Genomic DNA, 24,398 nt, shown 5'->3' with positions numbered 1-24,398 from the left:
GTTAGACAGTATTAGCAAGGCAGCTACATGAAGCTCTGTACATACTTTCACTCAACACTAATGCATTGACACCCTATCCAAGACCGATGCACAAGTGGGACAAGCGATTCTAAGACATTTATTTGCTCATGTACCTGCTCACATCCCACCTCCTTCTTCCACTGCTCGCTAATCTATGCACAGCATGTGATCTAAGCAGATTCCACAAGCCTCAGAAGGGATGCATTACTCACAGTAATCGTATTTCTGATGCTTGTATCTGCTTAGATTCACATGCTGTGCATAGGCCGACATCTAATGGAAGCTGCAGAGTATTAGCAAGCATCAGAAATACGATTACGTTGAGTAATGCATCCCATACTTTTGTTGTATCTTGGTACAATCTGAAAGTGTACAAGACCAAGTTCCTATGTAACAGAGTAGCACTTGCACATCTGCAGTAGGAAAGACCAAGTAAGACCTAATTTTGTAATGTGTGGGTGGTGAAGGTTGGCATCTGACAGCAGGGCACTCAAAATGAAGCATTTTCATCAAAACCAGCATTTTGTCCATTTTGCATTTGACTTGCATGACACAGGAGATTAAGTTCTTACTATGTTTTGTGGATTGAGCTACAATTAATAAAGAATGATTTTCTACCCTGTGCACGCACCATTGCTTAACGAGGTCAAATCCTGTATGTTCACAGTAAACTCCCTTTTGATTTGTAAAAAGAATAGTTACTGTACCAAAAGTTTTCGTTCTTGATTGTTACTTACATTTTCATATATATGGCACAGTTCTCCAAGCTGATTAACGATATATTGATACATCAATTTGAGACCTCAAACATTTTTGTCATGTTTTCCTTTCCTCAAAGAATTGCCAAGAAAATGCTGTTAGAAGAAATTAAAGCAAATCTTTCTTCAGATGACGATGAAGATTCTTCGGATGACGATTCAATTGATGGAAAAAAGAAATCTTCAAAGAAGAGTAAAGATGGTGAGTTTGCCTCTGTAATTAGCAGTTCTGTACTGAAATTTGCTTTAATCACTCAGGGGAGCGTTTCACCTAATTTCAAGCAGTTTTGTCGCGTCAACACTTTTTTTTTAACATGTTTATTTTAAACAGACAGGTTATGACAATACAAAGCTTAATCACATGCGACATGAAACATAAAGCAATACCACTTGACGCTCTTCCCACACCACCCTTCGGTCTCAGGTTCCGTCCTCACGTCCCCGCTGGGGATCTCCATCCTGAATAGTTCTCCTGGCCAGTTGGGGCTTGAATGTCAGGGCCGGGAACCTTTGGTCAAAATCCAAAACCGGACCCCAGATGTTGTGAAAGCGATGTAACTTCAACACATTTTTTTACTTCTGGAAAAGGATTGGAGTTGATGGCTAAGAAGCAAGGCAAATACGAGTGTTCTTTTTTTATCAACTAAGTGAATTCTGCATTGAAGTATTTTTTATTCACCTTCATTCTGTGCAGTGAAAGGCACCCTGAACACTGGGAAGCCTATCTTTTGTGTTTTTATCTGGTAGGAAGCATATGGTGCAGATAGAGCTTCAAAAAAGGAGAAAAGCCACCTTAACCAATTTGTCTGTGCACAGCAGCCTTTTTTGTGGCTTATTTTAACACTTCTCCTCTAGTTCCGATTTGCCTGCATTGGGAAAGTGATATAACATATGACCTATAACTGCTTTTCGAATAAACGTTTAAAAAGTGATGAAATAGAATAAATAAGGATGTATTTTAAGGTTTATTATAGGAGAGAAAAGGGTGGCTTAAACTATTGAAATTACTAACCACCCTTGCTCCGATTATTCTCAAGTGATTGTCAGTCGACTGGGAGTCGCTGGAGGCAGGTTTTACTACTGTTGGGTCCAGTAGAATAAGCCCAGTAGCTGCAGGTGCAAGGTGGATTCCGGTTGGGTCCAGGGGTGAGTGCAACCATTTCAGATGAAGAAACCAGCAGGCACCAATGTTATGTTGTATGGGATTATTTTGTATAAAGTGGAATTTTTGCCTGCAGATCTTGGCGCTAAGGATACAAAATAAGTGGACCATAGGTGAGGGTCAAGAGCAAGCTGAGAGAACAGTTCCACAAGAGAAGAGTTTTTAATGACGGACGGTAAATATTTCTCAGTAGCACGGGGAGCACAGGTGAAAAACTTCCAGAGTTTAACTGCACTTACTGAAAAAGCATTTCCTCCGACTCGGGAAGACTTGGAACGTGGCACTGGAATCAAATGGGCACCCTGTGAGTGCAAAGGTCGTCGGGGAACATGTTGCAGAATTTAGATTGAGGGTATTCCGCACCTATGCAGACTGGGGAAATGTGAGCTCTGAAAGGAGTACCAGTGGCTTACGGGGCAGCCGAATTCTGCAGAATTTGAAGACTATTGATCAGTTACCATAGCTGGGCTAAGTACACAACATTACAGTAATCAACGATGCTGAGAACCAGAGAAGCAACAGGATCCTGCAGATAAAAGTGACGAAAATGGAGGTCTTTCTGGAGTATCTTAAGTTGGAGACGGGAAGGGGCCGATCGCCAAAGGCCAAAATAGCTGGCGCCCAAAAAGAGGCCGCAGAAGAAGGGCCACTCACCATGACCACAATTTTGGCTCCATTTAGTTTAAGTCCATTATCACTCATCCAATATCCCGCCGCCACCAGGCAACCCCTCGGCTGGACCGTAGTATCACTGTTTGAAAGATTTAATCGAACAATAATTTGCCTATCAGCATAGGAGTCGCAACGAAGGCCGTGTGAGTGGATGAGTTTGACTAGAGGCTGAACGTAGATGTTAAATGGGATCAGGGATAGGCATGAGCCCTGAGTATCCCTGCATGTCAACAGGGCTGAAGCGGATAGAAAAGGCTACAAAGAAAGGGGTTGGGCCTGGTTGTTTAAAAAAGTTTGGAACCAGGATAGAACTTTGAGTAGGGTGGTGTGGTCGATGGTAGCAAATGCTGCTGATAGGTCTAAAGGCACCAGTGCACCCACACTACCCTGGCCAGAGAGACGGATCAGATCAACCGTAGAGACCAACTCACTCTCAGTACTGCGCCCTGGGCAAAAGCCTGACTGGTAAGGATACAAAAAAAGTCTTAAAAAAACTTGCCAATCAATGACTCCAGGAGTTTTATTAAAAAGTTGAGAGGGATATAGGGTGAGAATTTGCCATAATGGATGGATCTAGAGATGTCTTCTTTGAAAGTGGAATCGCTAAGGTATGTTTCAATGCTGTGATATTCGAACCAGAAGAACATGAATTACTGCCTGTGCATCTATGGGTGCAATAGCCAGCATAATGGCCTTAAGTGTATCTAGAGGATGGCATCCATAGGCGTGGCCAGCTTCATTGTATTAGTGGCTTCGATTACCTCTGCAGGTCTAAAAGAAGGGAAATATAACCAAGAGTGCTTTACACTAGAGTTCACAACATCCATTGCAACCTTACTAGTCTTTAAGCCAGAGAGGTAGATCTCATCGCGAATATGCACAATTTTCTAGGTAAAGTATTTGAGGAATCACAAAAAGCCTGCTATGGGGGAATTGATGCTCAAGCAGCCGAATTGGAGGAAAGCAAAAGATTAAAAAAGCTCCATCGGCTGATTGAGAGCAGTCGCAACACAATTTGTGTAAAAAGTACATTTAGCTTCATAAATGGCTTCATAAGCGGCTGTGACTTGACTTAACATGGTCTTATCAGTCAAACAGTAGGAAGAGCGGCACCTATGCTCAGCTCAACGATGCAGACCTCTTCAGGACACTCCACCAGATGGGGAAAAGCTGGTTCGCCGACAGTCACTGCACACTGGCTATGGCAGGCGTCTCTCCAGTCGAGATCAAAGACCTTCCGGGACAGGATCCCTTGATGCTGGGAAGCTTAAACTTGGCTGGAAGGTGACCTGATGAACACTGAGGTTCTGGGCGAAAGCGGATGCTACTGGCGCTGTATCCCAATTTAGAGCTGGTCGGACCACCGGGGGGTCCATTGATGATTCTGAGGTCTTATAGCTGCAGGAGCGCGAGAAGGCATTGAGACTGGTTGGCCCCAACAGTTAAAGCGGTCGAAACACCACAGATGGTTTTCTCAGATCATGGAGTCCTGCAGGGCTTCACCGAGGCATTTGCAGGAAAGGTTGCCAGGCCTCTTCTGTAGTAATCCATGGGTCTTCAGTTGGCTGCCCGGCTACATTGGATCCTTGACTACAACACTGATCCACTAGAATGGCTGCAGTACTCCTTTTATTCCAAATACATATGCTCATGGCAAAACCAGCCCACCAGTGGTAGCGATCTTTAACCAATCACTCAGTGCCCACTATGGGTTTCACTCATGCATGCACAACAGACTTTCTGGCACAATGGTTGTGGAGTGGAACCTGACAGTCCCACCCACTTCCTGGTTCCATTCACAAATGGCATGCACTAGCCTGTGACACAACAGCTTTACAGGGCAAATTCATGACCATTTTAAGGATTTCTTGACCTGTGAAGACAGGAAGAAGGCCAAGGCACAAATTGGCCAAAGAACAAGCAACATTTCTCATTGCACAGCTATTTTATGGCACTACCCACGTTTAGTAGCAAGATTCTGTAAACGTGAATGTGCAAAGGTACTGCAAACAAAAAAATGTAACTGCTGCCACCAGCCTGACTTTAGGCACATATATAAAAGTGACCAAAAAATCCCAGTGTAACAGACTAGGGTGTTACAAAAGTATCCCTATGCCCTGCATTGTAAGATGCTGTGTGCACGGTTGGAGAAGTTACCCAAGTAGGTAAAAGGATAAGAGGGAAACCTAGTTTCCCAGTACTGATAGTCTGATGAATGACTGATTAGTTACCCCATAACAAATGAGCAAAAGGTGAAGGCTTTACTACTCTGTAAATAGTCTGGACAGGTTCAACAAAGAAAGCAAAAGGTTTGGGGAGTGTGAGTGGGGGGGGGTGAACCATCGAATATGGAGGCAAAGTTGCCTAAAAGAGATCTTTCCTTACACCCACAAATCCTCCCCTCATTGGGAGAACAGTCCATTGGGAGGGAATACATCTGTTTCTCACCACCCTTCATCTTACTCAACTTTACACTATAGACTTAGTGGGGGCCGAGGTCTGAAATATAGCAATCTGGGGACCTTGCTTGAGGGATCATGGGTACAGCACACGTCATGCTAGGGATAGTATTATACGCACCACAGCCCTTTTCGAAATCAAAAACGAATAATTTAATACACTGCACCAATCACTAGATGTCAGCCTATGTAAAGCATGTGACTCTAAGCAGCTACAAGAAATATGATTACAGGTATACAATGTTTGTCATATTTTTATATAATGGTTTCAGTTACTTTGACAATGTGCCCAAGATAGGCTGGTGGCAGCAGTGATATTTTTGTATGGTTTTTGATACTTTTTACTTTTGCACTTTTGCATTTACCAACAATGGCTGCTAAAGGTGGCTATGACCCTGAGATGTCCCTTCCACAAGTTTTTTCATTTGTTCTTTGGCCCTGCTTCCTGCCTTCTCAGGTCAGGAAATGCCTTATATGGAAATTCCTTTCCTGGGGAAAGCTCTGGCTTTTTTTGGGCTTTGTGATGTGTGGACATAGGAAGGGGCCGGGGCTGTCTAATCTCTTTCCACATCTCTGCCTGAAAGTCTGTTGCTGGGCAAATGTGTTGACCAGTGTGGCTACTCATTATTGGATAGCTACTGGCTGTTTGAATGGTGCAGTTCCTTACCATTGGTGCCCTTGCTCCCAGCCTGAATCTGGGATAAAAGGAAGGAATGCTGCAACCATTCATCTGACAACCCAAAGACTACCCCTGCAGGTGACCAGCATTGACTCCAGTGTTGCCCCTGTGAAGCCCTAGTCTTTGTTCTTGATCTCAAGATGGCTTTCATTGGTCCATCGACCCTTGCACTGGTAGGAAGAACCAGTCTCTACTCTTGCTCGAGGGTGTGTGCCTGCTGAGCTTTAGGAAGTGTCCCTGGACAAACCAATGGACTGACCAGCGCTCTCCTGGGCTTCCTCGCTTCAGTTTGTGGAACAATCTGCCTACTCCAACATTTGCAGTTTCCTGGAATGACCCAACACTTTGCTGGGCTAGCTCCTATATTCGTCCACTGAAGAGCTGTTGCCGCCTGACCGTGGTGACTCCGGTTGCAACACTTCTTCAATTCAATGATGTATCCTTTGCTGGTCTTTCCCGCATAAGTCTTTGACTTTCCTCGTGTGGGTGTTCACCTGAAAGCTGTCAAACAGATTCCTGTGTATTCTCTGGCTGAGCAAATGAAGACGATTGTGTCCCCAGCAGATTCCGGAACACCAGCAGTGTTGGTCTATAGTAGAATTGGCGCCCCCCACCCCTTGTCCTTCATAGGTTTGCAGGGGCGTAGTGTCCCCAATTGGGTCTTGATTCCCCTGACTTGCTGTTAGCCAGTCCAAAATAAGTCTGCCTAAGGTTATACTTAAAGTTGCTGATGGCCCCTGTAAAAAGTATATAGGTTTTACTTCTCTTGTGTTAGCTGTGTGCCATCCTAAAACCGAGTTGTTGCTCATCTCATTCTGTGTTCCACTGATCTTAAAAAGCAACTGTAATAGTAGATTACAACATTAGGTTTTACCTGCCTAGAATAGCTGTGTGCCATTCCTGAAATGTGTTCCCTTAGGTGTAGCTGACATTGATCTTAGCCTGTGTTCCACTGAGCTGAAAAGCAGCTGTAATTGTATACTACTCCAAAAAGGTCTTACTCACCTACTATACTGTGTATTCTTACATCCCGTCCCCTTTCCTCCATACTGTATGGGCATCCCTTCTACGGGACGGGAGATGGAACCTTTTTCACCAACAAAAAAAACTTCTTCCCCTTTAAATTTAGAGACGCGCAGGGGTGCGGCTCAGGGAGCATGCGCTGCCCTGACTGCTCTCTGGCGCCACACCTCAGTCCCCTTTTCTGCATCAACAGGAACAGGACGAATTCACCAGCGTTCCTGGGTTTGGCTTCGGCATGTAACTCCATGCACAAATACTTCTTCTCTTTGTCTTTGTCTTCTTTTTTGTCTTTTTGTCATTCAGGTGCTCACGCTCCTCCCCAGCGCATGTAGACTTCTACAGGGTTCAGCAGTTATCCAGCCTGCAACGGGCTATTCCAACTTCAGACCGCCCACGCCCTCTGCCTACGTTGCCTTGGCCCAGACCACGGTTGGCAAGCTTGTTCAGCGTGCGGCTCGCTGTCTTTGAAAGCGTTGAAGAACAGACTAGCCAGGTGGAGGGAGCTCTTCCAGAAGTTGCCTCCAGAGGACCTCAAGGACTTTGCGAAACATTGAACCAGCCCCAAGGTAGGGCCGATATTCTCAATCGCACCCTGCAAGGCAGACTCCTTCCCAGGGACTCTCCTGCGCGGGAGGGACTGGTTAGGTCCTTCTACCAGCACATGCACCGAGGCTGCTGCAGCTACCGGCCTCTGGGCCAAGGGATCCTCGGATCCTCCCAGTAACAGTGTTGAGGGACCGGAAGGTTCTTTTACCGGGGTCTTCACCCGAGGGGCTCCGCCCTTGTACTTGCACCATGGCCGAGGGGCTACGCCCTAATACCGTCACGATACGTCTGAAAGGGTGCCTAAACGCAGCTTTACTGACCCCCGGGTCGAGGGAGTCCCCGCTACCGGGCCTAGGCTAGAGGAGCAGGGTAGACCTCGTGATCCACATGCAAGAGTCTTGGACGAGGCCTGGCCCAGCAGGCTGAGCAACAGGTCGCAGGCACGTGCAGGCAGCTCGACAAAATGCCCGCCGTGCCAGACAGACACCCTTCTGACGCCATTCCAGGAATTCGGCGCAGAACGAGTGTCAAGGTGGGACTGGCCTCAACCAGGTACGTGGCCTACAGTCTACCCCTCTTTTGCGCAGGGCAGCTTTCATTTGCGTCCATATGGACAGAGTATGCAGCAGCTCCCTGCTACCCCTTCAGCAACCCCTGCCACCTTCTCAGCCAGTGAAGTGATCCTCTTTGAGAAGTTTCTCGGCTTCATGAAGTCACCTCGGATGGGGGTTATCAACAAAGATGTCATCAGGGAAGTCCTTCCCACAATGCTAGCAGCACCACCGATTCCTCTGTCGGCGCCCCTGACCCCGGTGCAGCCGCCACCTCCGGCTCCCCAGCCGACACCTCGGGCAGTTTCTTACCAACCTCTGCCACCTCCTCAGCCTCCGGTCGCGGTCCCTGTACCCCAGCCTCCGGCGCCAACTCCTCCTCCACAGGATCCCTCAGATCCACAGGATACGGTTGAGAAGGAGGATCCTGACATGCCATCCTCAGCCTTCCACAAACATCTTGCTGGGCTGGGAGTGTATGTAAGCCTGCCCTAGCCCGAGGTCGAGCAGCCGACAGAGGGGGTCCTGGCTGAAGTCCTCACCCAACGCCCCTCTGCCAAAACAGGGATTCCTATGCAAACCGATGTAGTCTCCCTGGCCAAGAAGGGTTGGCTCAAGCTCCACTCGGCCCAGCCGGTCAATCGATGCCTGGACGGCAAGTACAAGCAGATGTAGGGTGATACTCTTGCTCTCGGCCCATCCTCAGCTGCACTGCTCAGTGATTGCGGCGGCATCACTGTACTCCAAGCCTCAGTCTTCCTCGGCCGCCTCCTCTGGCGCTGCTAGGCAAGGAGAAGCTCTTGGAGGCGTACGGCAAGAAACTCTATTCCAACGCATCCTTGCATCTTCGTCAGGCCAATGCAGATGCCATGCTGGCTGCCGCCAACCAAAGATTATGGCGGGAAATTGTGGACCTCCTTCCGGAACTCCCCACCCAGAGCCAATCACATTTTAAGGCGGGGCTAGCCGAGGCTAAGCTGGTGGCGCACAATCTCATGGAATCCACAGTAGCCCATATTGACACCTCTGGCCGTGCCATCTGCATTTCCACGGACATGAGGACAGCCTGGCTCCGGACAACAAAATTCAACCCGGACGTCCAGGAACGCATACTAGATCTACCGTTCAAAGGGGGGCAGGGGTCTAGACAAAAAGAAAAACGGCTGACAAATGGCCTAGTCTTTATCCATCCTCCCAAAGCGTACACCCAATCTCAGCAGCGCTATGAGAGGAGTTGTACGTATGAAGGGTTCCGAGGCTTCGAGGAACGTAGATCCAGGCAGCTGGACCGCTCGCCGTCTCAGAACCGGCACAAGCAACAAAAAGGGGGGGGGGGCAGTAAGGGCTTTTCCCAGTCCACTACCTCTGAGACAGCCTCTGAGGGGGGAAAAAGGCTGGACCTGTCCCGTCGGGTCCACGTGCCTCCGGTGGGGGGCAGTCTAGCTCTCCATGCACATTTCTGGCACCAGAATTTCGCGGCCCCCTGGGTCCTCTCCGTAGTATCCACGGGGTACCGCCTCCCTATCCCAGCCTCTCATCCCCTCCGCTCCCACAGGTTGGAACACAACTCTTTTGGCGGAGATCCGGTCGCTCGTAGAGAGCCAGGCAGTGGAGGAAGTCCCAATGAGGCTTTGGCTTTTACTCCAGTATTTTCGTCATTCAGAAGAACAACCAGGCAGACCTGAGAGTTGTGCTGGACCATTCCACCCTCAACCTCTCCTTACCCCTGGAAAATTTCAAGATGGTTACGCCAGATTTTTATAGTGGAGACAATGGAGACTGGATATGCTCCCTGGACCTGAAGGGACGCGTACCTGCACGTCCCGATCTGGGAGCCCCATCGTTTTTTCCTCTGGTTCAGGATCATGGGCTACCATTTTCAGTACATCGACCTTCCGGTTGGTCTCAACTTGGCCCCCACGGTCTCCACCATGCTCATGAATGCAGTGGTGGCTGCCCTCTGATCGCAGGGCCTCCAGATTTACCCATACCTCGACGACTGGCTCGTCAGGACTACATCGCCGGAAGCGGTTCACCACTCTTCTCATGCACTTATGAACACACTGCACAATCTGGGCTTTTCGCTCAACCTCAAGAAGTCGCAGCTGCAACCTACGCAGACCTCATCTGGGACTCTTGCTCCCAGAAGGTGTTTCCTTCGGAAGACAAAATCTCTGCTATCAAGAGGGTGACCACCCACTTCCTCAGCAGAGAAGCAACCTCGGCATGGTGGTGCCAACATCTCCTGGGTCTAATGGCTGCGTTCCTATTAGCCGTTGCGCACACAAGACTAAGGATGAGGAGGGTTCAGCTGCACTTCGCGGCCTCTTTGAACCAGGAGCGGGGCTCTCAATCCGAGCTGATCAACGTTCTCCTATCTCTCCACCCAAACCTAACTTGGTGGTCCAAAGACTGCAACCTACGGATGGGCAAGCCCTTCCATCCGCAGACCACCGTCACCACGGATTCCTCGCGCAGGGGCTGGGGAGCCACCCTGACGGATCTCTCGGTCGACGGCACCTGGACTCGACAGGAGCAGGAAATCCACATAAATTGGCTAGAGCTGAACGCCATCTGGCTGGCGCTCAGGGCCTTCCTACCACTTCTCAGGGGCAAGGTTGTCCTCATCCAGACGGACAACTCGACCAGCATGTTCCAAGTCAACAAGTAGGGAGGCACCAGATCCCCCTCCTCTGTGCAGACTGGCGATCATCATGTGGGAGTGGGCCCTGAAAATAGTTTACCTCACGGCAGTCCACCTCCTGGGGCAATCCAACCTGGAAGCGGACAGGCTCAGCAGGCTGGGATCGCACAATTGAGTGGCAGCTAAACAACCTCGTTATTCAGGAGATCTTCAACAGGTGTTGTCACCCCCAGGTGGATCTATTTGCCACCTGGCACAAAAAGAAGTGTCCCCAGTTCACATCCTGGCAAGGTCAGGGCCCTGGCTCTCTGGGCGATGCATTTCACCCCCAGTGGACCGGCATGAAAGCTTACCCCTTTCCGCACACACCCCTGATTCACAGGGTAATTTGCAAGATCAAGGAGTCTCGCCAACTCATTCTAATAGCTCCATGGTGGCCGGCCAGGCCATGGTTTTCAGAGCTTGGCAGTCTCTCAGAGGCGCCCCCGATTCACCTCCCGATGGCTCAGCACATTTTTCTGGCACAGCAGGGGGGCAGTGTCATCCACCCAGCACCAGGGAAACTAGCCCTCACAGCGTGGCACTTGAGCAGGTAACGCTTCGGCACCTCAGCCTCTCAAAGGCCAATCTGGAGATCATACAGGGCGCCAGGAGCATGGCTACCAGGGCCCAGTACAAAAGTAAATGGACCAGATTCTGCCACTGGGCAGACTCCAAGGGAATCAACCCCCTGTCATGCACCTTAGATGACGTGCTCTCCTTCTCAGCACACCTCTCCCACTCGGGCATGCAGGTGGACACCTGCCGCGCATACATCGCAGCTATTGGGGCTTACATCTGATGGGACTCGCAAGGCTCTACCCGCCCGTCAAGAGACCGCACCCCGTGTGGGACTTTAACATAGTCTTGGGCGCCCTGGCGCACAAACCGTTCAAGCCAATGGCGTCCGTAGACATAAGGCTAGTCACCATCAAGACTCTTTTAATAGTCGGCTCGTAGAGTCGGCGAAATCCAAGCACTGGTCGCCTCACAACCATATACTACCTTTCACAAGGACAAAGTAGTCCTGCAGACTCACCTGGCATTTCTGCCCAAGGTTCTGTCTGCATTCCACTTGAACGAGGAAATAGTCCTTCCTACGTTTTTTCCCGATCCCAAGGATGAAGCACACAGAGTGCTGCACTGCCTGGATGTCAGGTGTGCCCTGAAATTTTACTTGGACAGGACCAAAGGCTTCTACAAATCAGATGCCCTGTTTGTCACTTTCGGAGGCTCAAGACCAGGCTATCAGGCCTCTAAGGCTTCCATTTCCCGCAGGATGGTCTCTGCCATCAAAGAAGCATGTGAGGGCCAGCACAAGCCTCTCCCGGCCAACATGCATGCCCACGCAGTCGGGGCCAAGGCAACGGCCATCACATTCCAGCGCCATGTCCCTTGGCAAGTCATAAGCACGGCGGACACTTGGGCCTCTCCCTCGGCTTTTAGCAAGCATTACTGTTTGGATGCCGGCTCTAGATCTGATGCAGTTTTCGGACAGGCGGTTCTCAGGAACCTATTTGCTTAAGGAGGGTCTCCTCTCCACCCTGGGGCTCCAATCAGTTGTAATCGCCCATACAGTATGGAGGGAAGGGGACGGGACGCAAGAGTGATTATAAGTTACTCAACGTAGTGACTAACATACTCTTAGTCCCCTTTCCTCCATATGTCCCACCAAACTTCCCCCTAATAATACTGATGTCATTAGGCAAGGTAAAATATATTGTCGACGCGTCAATGGGGACTGAGGTGTGGCGCCGGAGGGTGGAGTCGGGCAGCGCATGCTCCCTGTGCAGCACCCCCACGTGCCTCTAAATTTAAAGGGGAAGGTTTTTTCTGGTGAAAAAGGTTCGGTCTCCCGTCCCTTGGAAGGGACACCCATACTGTATGGAGGAAAGGGGACAATGAACTAAGAGTAAGTTAGTCACCACGGTGAGTAACTTATAATTTATCACAAAAGTAGTTGAGGTATATGCTGTCCCTTGAATCGGTCTTCCACTATTCATAAATGTATATTTGCAAGTTGGTTGATTGCGACTGCATAACTGACGGGGTCTACTACCCTTGTATTACTGAAAGTAATCTGTCTTAACCCCCCTAAAAATGTTAATTGTTAAAGGTCTGTGCTTTGATCTGTGTATTTAAAACATAGTGTGTTATAATTTGTTAATGTGCTTTATGATAGTACTTAACCAAGAATCTCTTGGTCTGCTTGTATATCAAACAAACCCTTTATTTTTACAATACATAGTATGTCTGGATTTCTTTAAACCATATGCATAATACAATATTCCTACGTCCCGTCACCTTTCCTCCATACTTATGGGACATTCCTCCGTCCTGTGGGGACGGGAATGAGCACTTTGTAAAAGCATCCAAAATTTTGCAAAAAAAATATTTTTAGTCCTTCCTCTTTCTACGCGGGGCCCAGCACGCGGCCGTAGCCCCGCCCATCTCGGCTCCGCTCCATGCATCGCCCATCAGTCCTTTCCTCCACTCTCTCGGGACTGGATGCACTTGCATCCGCGGAAGATTTTCTTCCTTTTTTCCTCCTCTCTGGCTCTCGCTAGAGATTGTGTACTAGTCAGTCTGTCGTTCAAACTAGACTTTCCAGATTGTTCATCGTGTCATCGAAGCTTCGCGAGGGCGGATCCCCATCCTCTTTGTTTAGAGTGTTTGGGTCCGGACCACTGTTGGGACTCCTGTTTTCATTGCTATTCCCTTTCGGTCCAGGCACTTCAACGTCAATTTGAGCGGTGGGAGGAGGTGTTTCGACGTACTCCTCCTTCGCATTTTCAATCTTTTATCGACGAGAAGAAGAAACGCCCGGTAAGTTCTTTACTTTTCAGAGCACCCCAGTCGGGAGAAACCTTTCCGGGCTCTTCCCAGGCCGGGATCAGCCTCGACCGATCTACCACCGGGGGTTGCCCCGAGGTGCCTTCTGGCCCTAATAATTTTTCCGGTGTTTTTCCCAGGGTCTCTTGAAGGGGCCTGTGGATACCGGAGTATGCTCTGAGGCCCCTCCTGTGGATGCTGCTTGTAGACCTAGTTCTGAGTCTTGGGGTACCAAAGCTCGCTCTGATGCCTCTTTATCGGCTTCCCACAAAAGTACTGTGATACGCCCGAGGCCTTGGTTGGGCTTGGTGTTACCGAACGCATGTTCGAGGCCCGCGCTAGTAAGGCTGTGACCGGACATGGGTCTGAGGTCCCTCGTACCGAGGCTAAGGAAACTAACATTTCGGAGAGGCCTGACAAGGCCTTATCAGTGAAAGCAGTTTCACGCCGTTCCCGCCCTTGTGGCGACGCCAGAACTATTGAGGGGGCAAGGAGTGAAAGTTCCTCCTTTACCGGCAGTGCCGAGGTCCTTCCTGTGAAGGCTAGTTCGGCTATTTGTATGTCGCAGAAACATTCCAGGCCACATAGTACCGGCTCAGCCGAGGTTCCTTGTGTAAAGACTCAAATTAAGACCCCTGATCCATCGAAGGGGACCCCTGCCTCACTTCTACATGTGCCACAGTTCCCCTCAGGTGATGGCAAAATGGCGGCCGTTCCTGCCATGACCACGGCGGCCATTTTGGCTGCTTCCCCTACAACTACGCCATCAGCCTCAGGTTTAGGAGTTGGTTCTGGGGGTGAACATAAGATAGCTTGTGCACATCCGTTTCGTCCAGTTCTCGACTGGAACGTTTTGATGCCCCTTCCGCACAATATCTCGTTGCCTGTGGGTTCGGCACCCTTGATTTTTGTGGACACTTCGGGGGATGGGCCTGTTTGGCAACCCTCCCCTCTGCGTCCCTGGAATTTTCCTCCTCATGAGAGGCCTCCTCCGGCAGCTCCAAAACAGTCTCCGGAGGACGCCTTTTTCGGCAAATTTCAGACGCTCATGCGTACCGACCCCATGAGAGTTTTTCAAGGGTATTTTTAGGGCGATATGCCTGCCTCCGGCTCCCCCCGCATCCCTGGTGGTTCCACCGGCGCCGCGTTTGCCTACGGTGTCTCCCCCGACCCTTCCGCCCTTGCCTCCATTGTCCCCCGTGGACAAAGCAGTGCCTGACACAGTTCAGCAGGATCCTGACCTCTCGGATGAAGCGCAGGGCGATTAGGAGTGCGAAGACTAGTCCCGCTCTATTAGAGCTTTCCATGACCGGGTACTGGACATGTGCCTATTGGATGTTCCAGAGCCGAGGCACCCGCTCCGCAGGAGGGTGTGCTTTTGGGGGCGTTCATCCTGTCTCCTTCGGAGCGTACCAGCCTGTTCTTGCAGAAGGATGTTTTGGCCGAGGTCCGTAGGGTCTGGAAAAAGCCACACTCTGGACTTCGTCAATAAAAAAAATTGACGCGCGATACAGGCTGCATTTTTCGGAAGAGGTGGCTCTATCATCTTGTCCCTCCCCCTCCTCCACGGTGGTGGTTGCGGCCACTTTACAGTCCAGGCCTGCAGCATCCTCTTGTACGACGGCTACTCGGGTTCTGAGGAAAGAGGACAAGCTCCGCGAGGTGTCCAGACATTTGGTCGAAAAAAAAAGTGAAAAAAAATAAAATTCGACTATTTGGCTTTCGACCAAATGGTGTCGACCATTTGTCCTGTCGACCTTTTTTTTCGACCAAATGTCTGGTAACCGCTCCTCGACTCCCTTGGGAGGAAGATTTTCGCTAACTCGGCCTTGTAGCTCTGGCAGGCCAATGCGGAACTGGTGTTAGCGGGGGCGAATATGAAGATGTGGAAAGGTCTGTCTGAGTTCGAGGAGTTCATTCCGGTCAAGAAGCTGGAAGACTTTAGGTGGGATTGTCCGATGCCAGGGTCTTGGCCCAGGATCTGCTGGAGGCCGCGGCGCTTCACGTCGACACTTCGGCTCAGGGCCTTATGCTGGGAGTTGATACCGATTGACAGGTGTGGTTGCATGCCACCAAGTTCTCAAGAGGTGCAGGACAAGGTGTTGGACCTGCCGTTTGACGGTAAGGAGCTTTTCCATTCCACAACGGATGTGGAGCTGACCAAAACGAAGGACAGCCCCCAGACAGCTAAGTCCTTGTCCATCCTGATTAAAACCCCTTTTAGGACCCAGAGACCGTTGTCGCAAAGCCGGCCCTCCTTTAGTTTCAGGGGGTTTCTAGATCGGAAATCCCGCAGAGTGGATACCCCTTTGGGTAATTCCCACCAGAGGCAGCAATGGACTTGGTTTTTTTCCTGCTCCTCATCCTCCTCCTCAGGTTCAGGTGGTAACACCACTGAAAAGCCTGCCAAATGAGGGTTCTCTGCGCTCGCACGAGACCCCGATGGGAGGATGCATTGCGTCTCTTTGGGAGGCGTGGCAGACCATCACCAAGGACAGGTGGGTCTCGTCAGTCGCTCAGGCGGGCTTCCGCTTACCCTTACCCCCTACCCCATCTTTCAGTCCTCCCTTCCAGCACATTGGGGTAATCCTTCCTAAAAGCCAAAGTTCAGAAACTGCTGGACCTCAGAGCTGTGGAACCCGTTCCCCTTGGGTAATGAGGGGAGGGCTTCTACTCCAGGCTGTTTATGGTGCCCAAACCCAACCAGACTGGCCTGTGCACCATCCTAGACCTTTCCTAGTTCAATCTTTTCCTACCACAATAGAAATTCAAGATGATCATGCCCGACCAGATACGGTCGTCCTTGCAGATGGGCGATTGGCTCGGTGTGGTGGATCTTCAGGATGCATACATGCATATTCTGATCTGGAATCCACACAGGAGATATCTCCGTTTCTCTGTGGGAGAGGAGCACTTCCAGTTTCGAGTGCTTCCGTTTGGCCTCAGCTCGCTGCCTCGTGACTTCATGAAGATTATGTGGGTGATCGCGGCCTGTCACCGTCTGCAGGGTATCCATGTGTATCCATATGTGGATGATTGGCTTTTACGAAGCCCTTGCCCGTTGAAAGCCGCCAGCAATCTTCAGTCTCTCCTTCAGCCCCTGTTCCACCTCGGGCTGTCGGTGAACTGCCGGAAATCTTCCATGGCGGTCTCTCAGGACTTGATTTTCCTGGGTTTTCGCTGGAACACGATCGACTGGAGAGTGTACCTGACCGGGGACAGAATGGCAGATCTGTTGGCCACGTGTCAGATGTTTGCGCAGTCGGAGAGCATGTCAGCATGGTAGTTCCAGAGGCTTCTGGGCCTCATGGCCTCGTGCGTATTGGCTCTTCCTCTTGCTCGCCTCAAGATGAGGCGGACTCAATGGCTCTTTGGAGTTCTTGGGGTCGGGCTGTGGATCCGGACTTCAAGCTGATAATGATTCCGGCTTCCATGAGAGCGGACCTGGAGTGGTGGTCGTCTCTCAGCAACTTGTCGGTGGGGGTGGGTTTTCAGGATCCAGCCCCTATGGTGACGGTCACAACGGACTCTTCCCTTCTGGGGTGGGGTGCGACATTGGATCTTCAGGTCTTTGATCTTTGGTCGCCTCAGGACAAGTTCCTCCACATAAATCATCTGGAGCTTCTGGCGATCTTCCTAGCCCTCAAGGTGTTCAGACTGATCATTACCAACAAAGTGGTCCGTATCCGCACAGACAATGTGGTGTCAATGTATTACATCAACAAGCAAGGGGGCACCCAGTCCCCCCCCCCTCTCGTGGACCTGTCCATCCAGATTTGGGAGTGGGCGGTTATTCATGGTTGCTGTCTAGTCGCAGTATCCATTCCGGGCCAGCTGAATGTCACGGCAGATGCCCTCAGTCGGCGGACGATGGTCAGCTACGAGTGGGAATTGAAGGCGGAGATCCTCTCATGGATTTTCCTGCGTTGGGGCACTCTGGAAGTAGACCTCTTCCCGACAGCGGCAAACAAGAAACTTCCTCTGTATGCCTCCAGGAACGGGCTGGGAGCCTCCTCTCTGGGGGATGCTCTCGAGATTCCATGGCACAACATGAGGTCTTATGCTTTCCCGCCTCTGGTTCATCGGACGATTTGCAAGCTGAAGAACATGGTGAACTGTTCCCTTCTACTCAGAGCCCTGTGGTGACAGGCCAGGTTTTGGTTCTCAGAACTTCAACACCTGTCGGTGTATCCGTCGATCAGGTTACTGGTGAGCCCCGATCTTCTTCACCAGGGGGAGCGACAGCTGTGGCACCCCTACCCACAATCGCTCAGCTTGGCGGCATTGTGCCTGAGTTCAGGTCTTTAGAACATCTTAGCCTGTCTGTGGATAACATGCGTATTATTCAGGCAGCCAAGAAACCCTCAACTAGATCCCAGTACAGAAGCAAATCGCTCAGGTTCTGTCGATGTTTAAACAAACAGCTGGACCCAAGGGCGGCTACAATTGACACTGTGCTGTCCTTTGTATCCCACCTAGCAGAGTCGGGAATTCACGTTCTGTCATGGAGAACTTATCTTTCGGCAGTATCCGCCTACCTATCTACGGACCATTGCTCTTACTCTGTCTAATCCAGTGGTTAAAAGAAATTTTGCTTGTTTGACACGCCTTTATCCCCCAGTTCGCAATCCGCATCTGTCGTGAGATCTGAATATGGTCCATACGGCATTGTGCCATAAACCCTTCGAACCAGTGGCCACGGTGGACCTTAAACACCTGTCCTGGGAGGTGTCTTTTTTGGTGCCTATACTTCTGCAAGGCGTGTGAGTGAGCTCCAGGCTTTGTCGGTGGAGCATCCCTTCTTGGTTTTTCACAAGGATAAGGTGGTCCTATGGACCAACCCTTCTTTCCTGCCGAAGGTGGTCTCTGGTTTCCATCTAAAGCAATCAATCTCCTTGGCAGTCTTTTTTTCTGAGCCCTGCTTCAGAAGCGGAAAGGGTTCTGCACAGTTTGGATGTTAGAAGGGCTCTTAAGTTCTAACTAGACAGAACTTCCGAATTTAGGAGCTCTTCTCAACTGTTGGTGACCTTCAGTAATCCACAAGGTAAGCAGGCCTCTAAGGCGACCATCTCCAGATGGATCACTGCCTGTATTACGGAGTCTTACACTGTCCAAGGACTGCAGCCTCCTAAAGGTATTCATGCACACCTGGTGCAGGGCAAGGCAGACGCAGTTGCCTTTCAGAAATATGTCCCCTGGGAGACCATGGCAAAGGCGGGGCCTCCCCATCAGCTTTTTGTAAACATTGTATAAATCTGAGCTCCAGGTCTGATGCCCAGTTTGGTCAGGCTGTGCTGAAGAACCTTTTTCAGTAAGGGATTTTCCATCCACCCGTTTTCCTAAGGAGTGCTTGGGAATCTCCCATAAGTATGGAGGAAAGGGGACGGGACGTAGGAGTATAACTAGGTTACTCACCGTAGTGACCACCTTACTCCTAGTTCAAAATCCCCTTTCCTCCATATGCCCGCCCTCTGTACACTATAATAAGGTTCCTCCGTTATTGCTTAAAGGTCTCTGACCAGGCGATAGCAAAGGATAGAAAAGGACTGATGGGTGATGCGCGGGTTGGAGCCGAGATGGGCGGGGCTACGGCCGCTTGCCAGGCCCTGCGTAGAAAGAGAGGAAGGAGGAATGCTTTTACAAAGTGCTCCGGTCCCGTCCCACAGGACGGCGGAATGTCTCATAAGTATGGAGGAAAGGGGACTATGAGTAAGGTGGTCACTACAGGCAGTAACCTAGTTATTTCTTTGTACCGACTCTACTCCCTCCTAAAATGATCCTGGCTGCTCCACCTACGTTACCATGAAATCAGGTGGTACAGCCATATACTAAATGTGGAGTCTTCAAATGTCTCAGTTGAATGGTTTTACTAAGCCCTTAAACTTCAGAAAACTGTCCTAACACAAACCCTTATGACAGTGCGGCTTTATTTATTCATATAAATTACTTCATACTCATTTGTCTACTTTTCCCAGAGCTGCTGTTCGACAATCAGAATTGTCGCTTTAGTCCTTCACATTTAATTATTGGAGTTCTTGTGGCGTTACTGGGGTGGGCCACTTCGATGATCATTAAGCAATGGCGATGTGACGTACAGACAGTGTGGCAACCTTTATAACTTCATTTTAGCTCCCATGGCAATTGATTGCTGCCACAACTGTACTGTTCGTTCCCCTTCTAGCTGCATCAACCGGCAGCACTGCTTCTTTTCTCATGGCTGATATGCATGACCTCATGCTCTTGGCTCTTATGCCTTTTGCTGTAGGCCCAACCCTTGTCGTGGCTTTGTTCTGTTTCTTCTCAACAACTAACGTGGTGGCTTAATTGTTTTCATCTTTGAGTTCTCAATGATTCTCCAGCATGGGGTCTGGCATAGATTCACATGCTCATGAATTTTCCCCGTCAGGCTGGGAATTCGGAGTAAAAGAAAAACAGTTTCACTTCAACTGTTTCACCCATGAACCAATCACTGTACTCTGGGTCATACTGCCCCCAGCCAATGACGGTCCTCTCCCTAAGCCCTGCCCCTGGCAGCCATATTCAGATTTTTACTGCACACTTCCGTGTTGGGAATCATCGAGTTTTGCTCTACGAACTACTTCTAGGTTTTTCGTGTTTCACAGAAAAATATTCTATTTTTGTTCTTCTCTCCGTCTGCCGACAGCAGGGATGCATTTTTTGTGAATTTCAGCGCACCTCGAGGGCGAAGTTCGTTCAAGTTTCCAGAAGGCCATCGGGCCTACTTCGCGCACTCAGACCATGACAGAGGAGATGAAAGAAGTAATATCCCTCTACAAGCCCTGCACCAAGTGCGGGCTCCGAAGATGTGTTTGTGGAGGACAAGCACCTACAATGCCTCTACTGCCTGCATCTGGACCACAAGGAAGGAGATTGCGAGATATGCCGTGGATTCTCTAAGAAGATGACAAAGGACAGGCACAGTAGACTAGTGGCGTGGCTGAACGCCAAGGCCTCTGCCCCGTGCCCCTTCTAAGCACTGTGAGGGCGCCTCATCCGTGGGGGCCTAATATAAGGCCAAACACTGGAAGTCCGGTTCACCAGAGTTGCTGCAGAAGCAGGTCCCACGGCAGACAGGGCATGTTCGACATCACCTTCCGTCTCAATTTCCAGCTGGCAATCGAGCTCCCCCTTGAAGAGAAAATCTCCTAACTGTGGGAGAAGCTGCCGACAGAGAAGGCAAAGCTTCCCAAGATGACCCAGGCAGCACAAGATAAGTTTTCATAGACGATATAGCTGGTGGAGCCTGCTCTGTCGAAAGCTAAAGGGGCTGACCCTGAGAGGGTACTGCTGAATGTATCCTTCCCTCCGAGGCATGTGGCCACCGTGGTGACTTTGACATTGTCCACCGGTATTCTGGAAAAAGGGACACCCCCTCAGAACCTAGTTCCAGCCCCTCTCGGTGGAAAAAGGGGAGGGGGCAAGGAGGCCCCTTGATCAGTCCCAGGTCCTGGCCCAAGCCATGGATGTTTTGGCCACGGAGCGCGATTTATTTTTTATTTTTGTATTTGTAGAGCTTACTACGGCCCACAGGCTACAATGCGCTTTAAGCAAACTTAAGGAGGCTTGCTTGGGGGTTACAATAAGCACCCCAAGAAAGAATGCTTAGATACATTTTGTTAGGTTACAGTTGTGAGTTTGATATGTTTCAGCTGTTCACGGTATTCTTTTCTTATTAACAAATGCAGTACAGATAGGTTTCATATACATATTGACATATGCAGTACCGAGTTCATGGGAATCTGCTCTTTTAAATAAAGAGCCTGGTTTTTAGGGTCTTGCGGAAGGCTGTGTGAGAGTCGATGGATCTAATCTGAGCTGGGAGGTTGTTCCACAAGGTTGCAGCCATTGTAGGGAAGCTGGTGCCTCCTGCACGCACTCTACGGGTGTGAGGAACCGTGATGCGGTTGGCATAGGCCGACCTCGAGGGTCTGGACGCTGTTTGTTTGGTGATCCTTTGTGCTAGATACAAAGGAGCCTGATCATGATGACATTTATGTGTTAGGTCCAAGGTTTTGAAAACCACCCCTTCCTTGATGGGGAGCCAGTGTACCTGCCTTCTGACCCCAGAGATGTGTTCCTTGCGCGAGATGCCTGTTGTGGTCCTTAAGGCATTATTTTGGGCAATCTGGAGCTTGGCGAGGTTTGTTTGAGAGGTTCTGATGAATAGAGCATTGCAATAGTCCAGTTTGGAACCAATGATGGCTCTGGCTATGCAGTTCTGTTGGGATAAGAAAGGCCTAGCGGCATTGATAAGTTTGGAGTGGTATGCTGCAGAGGAGGTGATGGCATTTACCTGCCTGTCCATGGTGAGGCTGGGTTTGAGGTACACGCCCAGTGTCTTGATCGTTTGCGAGACTTTGAGGGGGATGTTATCAATGGTGAAGGAGTGGTACTTTTTATGAAGTTTGCCCAGTGTGGAGGGAGATCGACCAGTAAGAGCTCGGTTTTTTCCCTATTTAGGCAGAACCAATTCTCTGCCATCCAGGATTGAATGGTGTAGTAGATGCTGTTCAGGTCAGTAGTATAGTCACCCAAGAGGGGAATGAGAACCTGGGTATCCTCTGCATAATTAATGAGATGCCCAGAGAGTCAAGTATCCCGAACAGAGGTCTCGTGAAGAGGTTATATAGTGCAGGGGCTATGCAGGAGCCCTGTGGAACTCCACATTTGATAGGGCTGGGTGTGGCATTAGCGGTGTCCGAAAAGACCTTAATAAGTCTCCTGAAGGAAGGAGGTTATCCAGTCACATGCTTTGGTGGAGAAGTGGGCTGAGGCGGAGAGATGGTGGCATAGTGTTTTATGCTCTACCAAATCAAAGGCCGCAGAGAGGTCTAGGAGCAGGAGGAGAGCTGGTTTGCCTATGTCTCTAAGGTCATCTATTTGATTTTTTAGTTCAAGTAGTGTCTCAGTTCCATGACTAGGGCGAACACCGGACTGGCGTAGTCCAAGAAGGTGGTTGTCTTCAATATATTTTTGGACCTGAAGGTAAGCTGCCTTGTCCAAATTCTTTAATAGGGAGGGGACCGTTGTGATAGGTCTGTATTTCCCTGGGATTGATGGGTCGAGAGACATTTTTTTTAGGAGTGGTCGGACCCATGCTTCTTTTAGGGAAGTAGGTATGTGCGACGATTGGAATGACGAGTTGATGAAGGGGGCCAAGGCTGGAGCGCAATCCTTGATGATGTGGGCAGGGCATGTTTCGCCCTTGCAATTGGAGGGCTTAAGGGATTTTATGAGGGACTTGACTTCAGATTCACTCATGTCTGAACATTCAAATTTAGGTACCTGACTGGGTGCGTCATAGGTTGTTGGAGCCGCTCCGCAGTAGATGGGGCTTTTCGGTGGGCTAGGATTGTGGTGTGTAGGGTATCTAGTTTGTGTAGCATAGCTGCTTGAATTTGGTTCCACCAAGTTTCATCCTTGGTGAGGGTGGATGGGGGAGCAGAAGGCGACTCTAGTTCCCGGAATATAGCTAAGATTTCCTTAGTAACTGAGTTAGCGTTGCTGATCCTCGTGTTGTAGGAGTCCGCCTTATAGGGAGCCCCTACACAATCCACGAAAATGTGGAAAAGGATGAGGAAGTCGCAGGGCCTTGTGTTCCGACCACCCCAGTTCCGCCGAGGGATGTTTATCTGGAAATCCTATCAACCCTCCACACCTTTGTCGGAGATCCAGAAGAGGATGCCACAACAGCCTGTTCCAATGGTCCCCCGATCAACCGCAGGCTAAGTAAAGAAAGGGCCATCCGATGCCCCCTTTTTAGCCTCGACACCCGTGTCGGGTCCCATCTCCCCCACTATACCTGGACAAGGGTATGGGGACGGATACCACCACCACGACGACTATATCGTCGGAGCGAGCAGCGGGTCCCCGCAGCCTAGGGCGTCCCCACTGAATGAGGTGGGATCGTTCTATTCTATGCTTGCCAATGCCTCCAGCTTGTGCCCGAGGAGACCAGTGAGGAGGTTTTCCTGTGCCAGAGGCGCAAGGTTAAAAGGAAGACCATCATGGCGGAACTCCTCCAGGACGACGTGTGGGAGGAGGGCCTAGCCCTCTTGAAGAACTCTTGCTCGGCTCCAGGCTGGAGAAGTGCTGAGTACCAGAATCCACCCACAAGTGCCTGAGGTTGCAACCAGCACCGGACTTGGTGGTTTCGGCGACTGCGAGGAAGCGGTCATCTAACCCATACCCATCTTTAGTCCCTCCGGACAGCAAGGGTAAGAAATTGGACGCAATGGGGAGGAAGTTAATCTACACCGCGGCATCCAGCATCAAGGTGGCCAGCGCACTGGCTGTCCTAACAAGTTACGACGGGGATCTGTGGTACAAGCTGGGACCTATCCTGGAGTTCTTCCCGGATGACAAGAGGATGGAGTTGATAGTGGCGCTGGACGTTGCTGACACAGGGTTCCAGGAGACGGTCATGACGGATGCTTCCTTCATAGGCTGGGGCGCCCACACCGGACTCGGTCATGCCAGAGTCCTGTGGCTGCCGGAGAAGTATCTGCATATCAACAACCTAGAGCTACGAGCAGTGTTCTGTGACCTCAAGTCGTTGTCTGTCTCTGGTGGTGAGGATATTCACAGACAAAACCACCACAATGTTCTACATCAGGCAACAAGGGGGCATTCGCTCCCTTGCCCTCCAAGGAAGCCCAGGAACTGTGGCGCTGGGCCCTCGGACAAGAAATGTTCCTCGTCCCCCTCCTCTAGCGGGAGTCAAGAAAACCATTGTGAACTCCCTCAGCATGAGTGGTAATTTCGGCAAGACCAGGTGGAGCACATCTTCAAGTGGTGCATGCCCCAGATCGATCTGTTTGCGTCGGCAGTGAACTCCAAATGCCAGATGTTCTCCAGAAGATTCCATCAGCCAAGGAGCCTGGGGGACGCGTTCTCCTTCCGTTGGGAAGGGATGTTTCTGTACGCATATTCTCCATTGCCACTCCTGCTACAAGTCATCAACACACTCTGACAGCATCAGTGCAGGATTA

The 24,398-nt window shown here is 50.3% G+C and overlaps 1 protein-coding gene across 1 annotated transcript in view; it reads left to right on the top strand.

Moving 5' to 3' along the window:
• The window catches only part of ATRX (ATRX chromatin remodeler), a 2,430,811-nt gene that overhangs the window by 670,050 nt on the left and 1,736,363 nt on the right, over positions 1-24,398 (top strand). The window contains exon 11 of the mRNA XM_069612585.1: positions 860-981. Coding sequence (XP_069468686.1) covers positions 860-981 — 122 coding nt within the window. The remainder of the gene's footprint in view (positions 1-859; positions 982-24,398) is intronic.

The sequence above is a fragment of the Ambystoma mexicanum genome, chromosome 5p, assembly GCF_040938575.1.
Source record: "Ambystoma mexicanum isolate Mex_15411 chromosome 5p, UKY_AmexF1_1, whole genome shotgun sequence".
Lineage (NCBI taxonomy): Eukaryota > Metazoa > Chordata > Amphibia > Caudata > Ambystomatidae > Ambystoma > Ambystoma mexicanum.
The sequence above is the reverse complement of the archived record's forward strand: the minus strand, read 5'-3'. Positions and strand labels throughout refer to the sequence as shown.